Source organism: Echinops telfairi, unplaced genomic scaffold (genome assembly GCF_000313985.2).
Source record: "Echinops telfairi isolate 266 unplaced genomic scaffold, ASM31398v2 ScPeMD7_7468;HRSCAF=8506_0, whole genome shotgun sequence".
Classification (NCBI taxonomy): Eukaryota; Metazoa; Chordata; class Mammalia; order Afrosoricida; family Tenrecidae; genus Echinops; species Echinops telfairi.
Genome location: NW_022111369.1, coordinates 6641963 through 6644938, shown reverse-complemented (window position 1 = coordinate 6644938; position 2976 = coordinate 6641963). Strand labels below are relative to the sequence as shown.

General features: G+C 37.6%; 1 protein-coding gene across 2 annotated transcripts in view; it reads left to right on the top strand.

Moving 5' to 3' along the window:
• Positions 1-2976, top strand: part of SEC24B (SEC24 homolog B, COPII coat complex component) — a 91460-nt gene that overhangs the window by 10705 nt on the left and 77779 nt on the right. For both annotated transcript variants that reach the window (XM_045284112.1, XM_045284111.1), the window contains exon 2: positions 1270-1437. In XM_045284112.1, coding sequence (XP_045140047.1) covers positions 1270-1437 — 168 coding nt within the window. The remainder of the gene's footprint in view (positions 1-1269; positions 1438-2976) is intronic.

Genomic DNA, 2976 nt, shown 5'->3' with positions numbered 1-2976 from the left:
AAAAGTTTTTTGGTTTTTCACCTCTTCCGTCCTATATTTCCTTTGTTCCTTCTGGGCTAATCTCCCTTTAGCCTGAAGAGCTTCCTTTAATATTTCTTGGAGTATAGGTCTACTCAGAAACCCTATGATTGAGTCACTGTGAGTTGCAATTGACTCGGTGGCAGTGGATTGGGTATACTGGTGATGAAGTCTTCCAAGTTAAAAAATACATGTACTGTATTAGTATATGAAAACATATTTATTTTGCTTTCATATTTGAAGTATAATTTTGGCTATATGCAATTTTTTTGTTAAAAGATACATATGTATATGTGTTTTTAATGTTCTTAACTCTTTCCCATATCTTAGAATTTTTATTATTCCTTCTTTCTCACTTGACTATATTTTTGAGTATGTATTTCCCCTTGAAGGGTCCCTGACGGTGTAGTGCGCTACACATTGATTGGGATGGTAGCTGCAAGGTCAGCAACTTCAAACCACCAGCTGCTTCTTGGAAGAAAAATGCGGCCTTCTTCTCCCATAAGGATTTTCATCCCTGAAAACCAAAGATAGCTCTCCTCTGTCCTGTAAGGTTGCAGTGAGTAAGAAGTAACTCCACTGGCAGTGATCTTTTGTGTTTTTTTTGGAACTTCCCATTGATATCTAGTACCTTACCTCTTCTTATTCAGTAGTTACACACTGGGAAAGCCCAGTGAACTGTCACAAAGGCCCATTATGATTTTTATGATGTTCGGTCCAGAAGTCCTATCTACAGTTGCCATCAGGTCTTTACTTGTGAATATGAAATAAGGCATCAGGTTAGAAATAGCAAATGAGAAGGGGCCGGTTACAGTGCAAAATGAGATATTTGTCGATGGTAGAAACATCTCTGGAACGCAGAAGTAAATGCACAGTACAGCAGACGTAAATAGCCTCTAATCGCTCTCTCATCAGAGGCACTATTAAATAGTGCAATAAAAATAAATAAATAGTGCAATAATACTGGTAGCTGGGGCCATTGGGTATTCAAGAAGAACTGTTTAGGGTTGATTATGAGAATTTAAGAAAGCAGTGTTTCAGCAAACTTGTCATTGCATTTTGTAAATGATTTGTTTCTGCTTTTTTGGAAAAGAATTTCTTCGGACCACCTTAATTCTCTGTATGCTAGATAAACATGATGCCACCAGAGCTTCTATCAGAACTTCAACGAAGCTATTTTGTCAGCAAGTCTTTTTCAATGTATTTTAAGTTCCTTGCTTTGGGTGAAATAGTTTCTTGCCTTCGTTGCAGATCTCTTGTCTCGTCCTGTTATGCAAAATGCTCAGTCTCCCAAGCCCAGCCCGGTAGTGTCCACTGTTCTGTCAGGAACCTCAGCAACAAGAACACCTCCTGCTGCAAATCACCCAGTTAGGCCTGTGGCCTCTGCCACACAGCCGTCAGAGCTACTGCAACACAAAGGTATTTGAAAAATGTTTTGTACTGTGTATTCAAATAACGAAGTTTAAAAGTTCAAGTGTATAATGGTAGTCCATAGAAAACAAGAAAAAAGTCATTTACAACCTCAATCAAACATGACTTTCCTTTTTCATACATTGACTTCCAGTTTCTGTTTATGACCGTGTATTCTACAGAATCCCAGTCATTGTTTGTTTACATGTGATTTGTACCTTTTCCATTTGTTAAGCTTCTTATCAGTTTTTCATATAACTGCCTGGTCTTTTGGTCATTTCATAGCAAATAATCCATCATGCTGATGGATTATAATTCCCTAATCTCTACCTCTCTATCACAGGGGATTTTGTTCTGTTTTGTACAGCTTGTTTTACAATAAAGTAGTCAAGATTTCCTTAGTTAATAAATTTCTATATTCTAATTGATAACTCCTGCGTTGATCATTGCTAGTAACGGAAAGTAATCTTTGACCCTGTTTGGGGGATGGAATGTAAATGGTAGTATTGACAACCTGTGATTGGAGTGTTTAATGATGCTCATGTGTGGAACACCTGATGGGTCACTAAGGGACACTGTTCGGAACCTGAGGACCCACGTTGCCTTTTTTGAGTAGAGTTATTTGTAAGGCCAGCATCCCAAAGCCCTTGATGTTTCAGTTTTATATACTGTACTTTTTTTCCAAAAAAAAAAAAAATCTTCCACTAGAGGACTGAAGTTTAAGGCCAAGTTTCTGTTAAATACTCTTTTTTCTTTTACTATAATTTAAAAAACCTTACTGTGATTAGGATTACTGAATTGTAAATTTTTGTGAACTTCCTGAAGCCCCTCTTGTATTCCATAAATTGAGATGTGTGAGGTGCCACGTACAAAGGTGATGTATATTACCACTCTTAACTGTACCCAGTGAAGTGATACTTAGTATCATCTTTGTGAAAAAAAATAAGCCTTCTTGTAACACTTGCAAAGCTTACATTTACCTTTTTGAAGTCATACCTGATCTAGAATGTAATAATATGTACTTGAGCTAGAACTAATTATTTATTTTAATAATTTATATTTATTTATTTTTATCATGAATTTGGTGGGGATTTATATATGAGATAATCACTTTTGCATTCAACAACTTAGCACCTTAGCAACCCTCCTCATGACTTGCTGCATTCCACCCCCATTTTTGCCTCTCTCTTTTTTTTAAATCGTTTTATTATGGGCTCATACAACTCTTACCACAATCCATACATCAATTGTGTAAAGCACATTTGTACATTCATTGCCTTCATCATTCTCAAAGCATTTGCTCTCCACTTAAGCCCCTGGCATCAGCTCCTCATTTTTCCCCTCCTTCCCCACTCCCCCTCCCTCATGAACTCTTGAAAAGTTGTAAATTATTATTTTGTCATATCTTGCACTGTCTGACATCTCCCTTCACCCACTTTTCTGTTGTCTATCCCCCAGGGAGGAGGTTATATGTAGATCCTTGTAATCTGTTTGCCCTTTCCACCCCACCCTCCCTCCACCCTCCTGGTATTGCCACTCTCACCACTG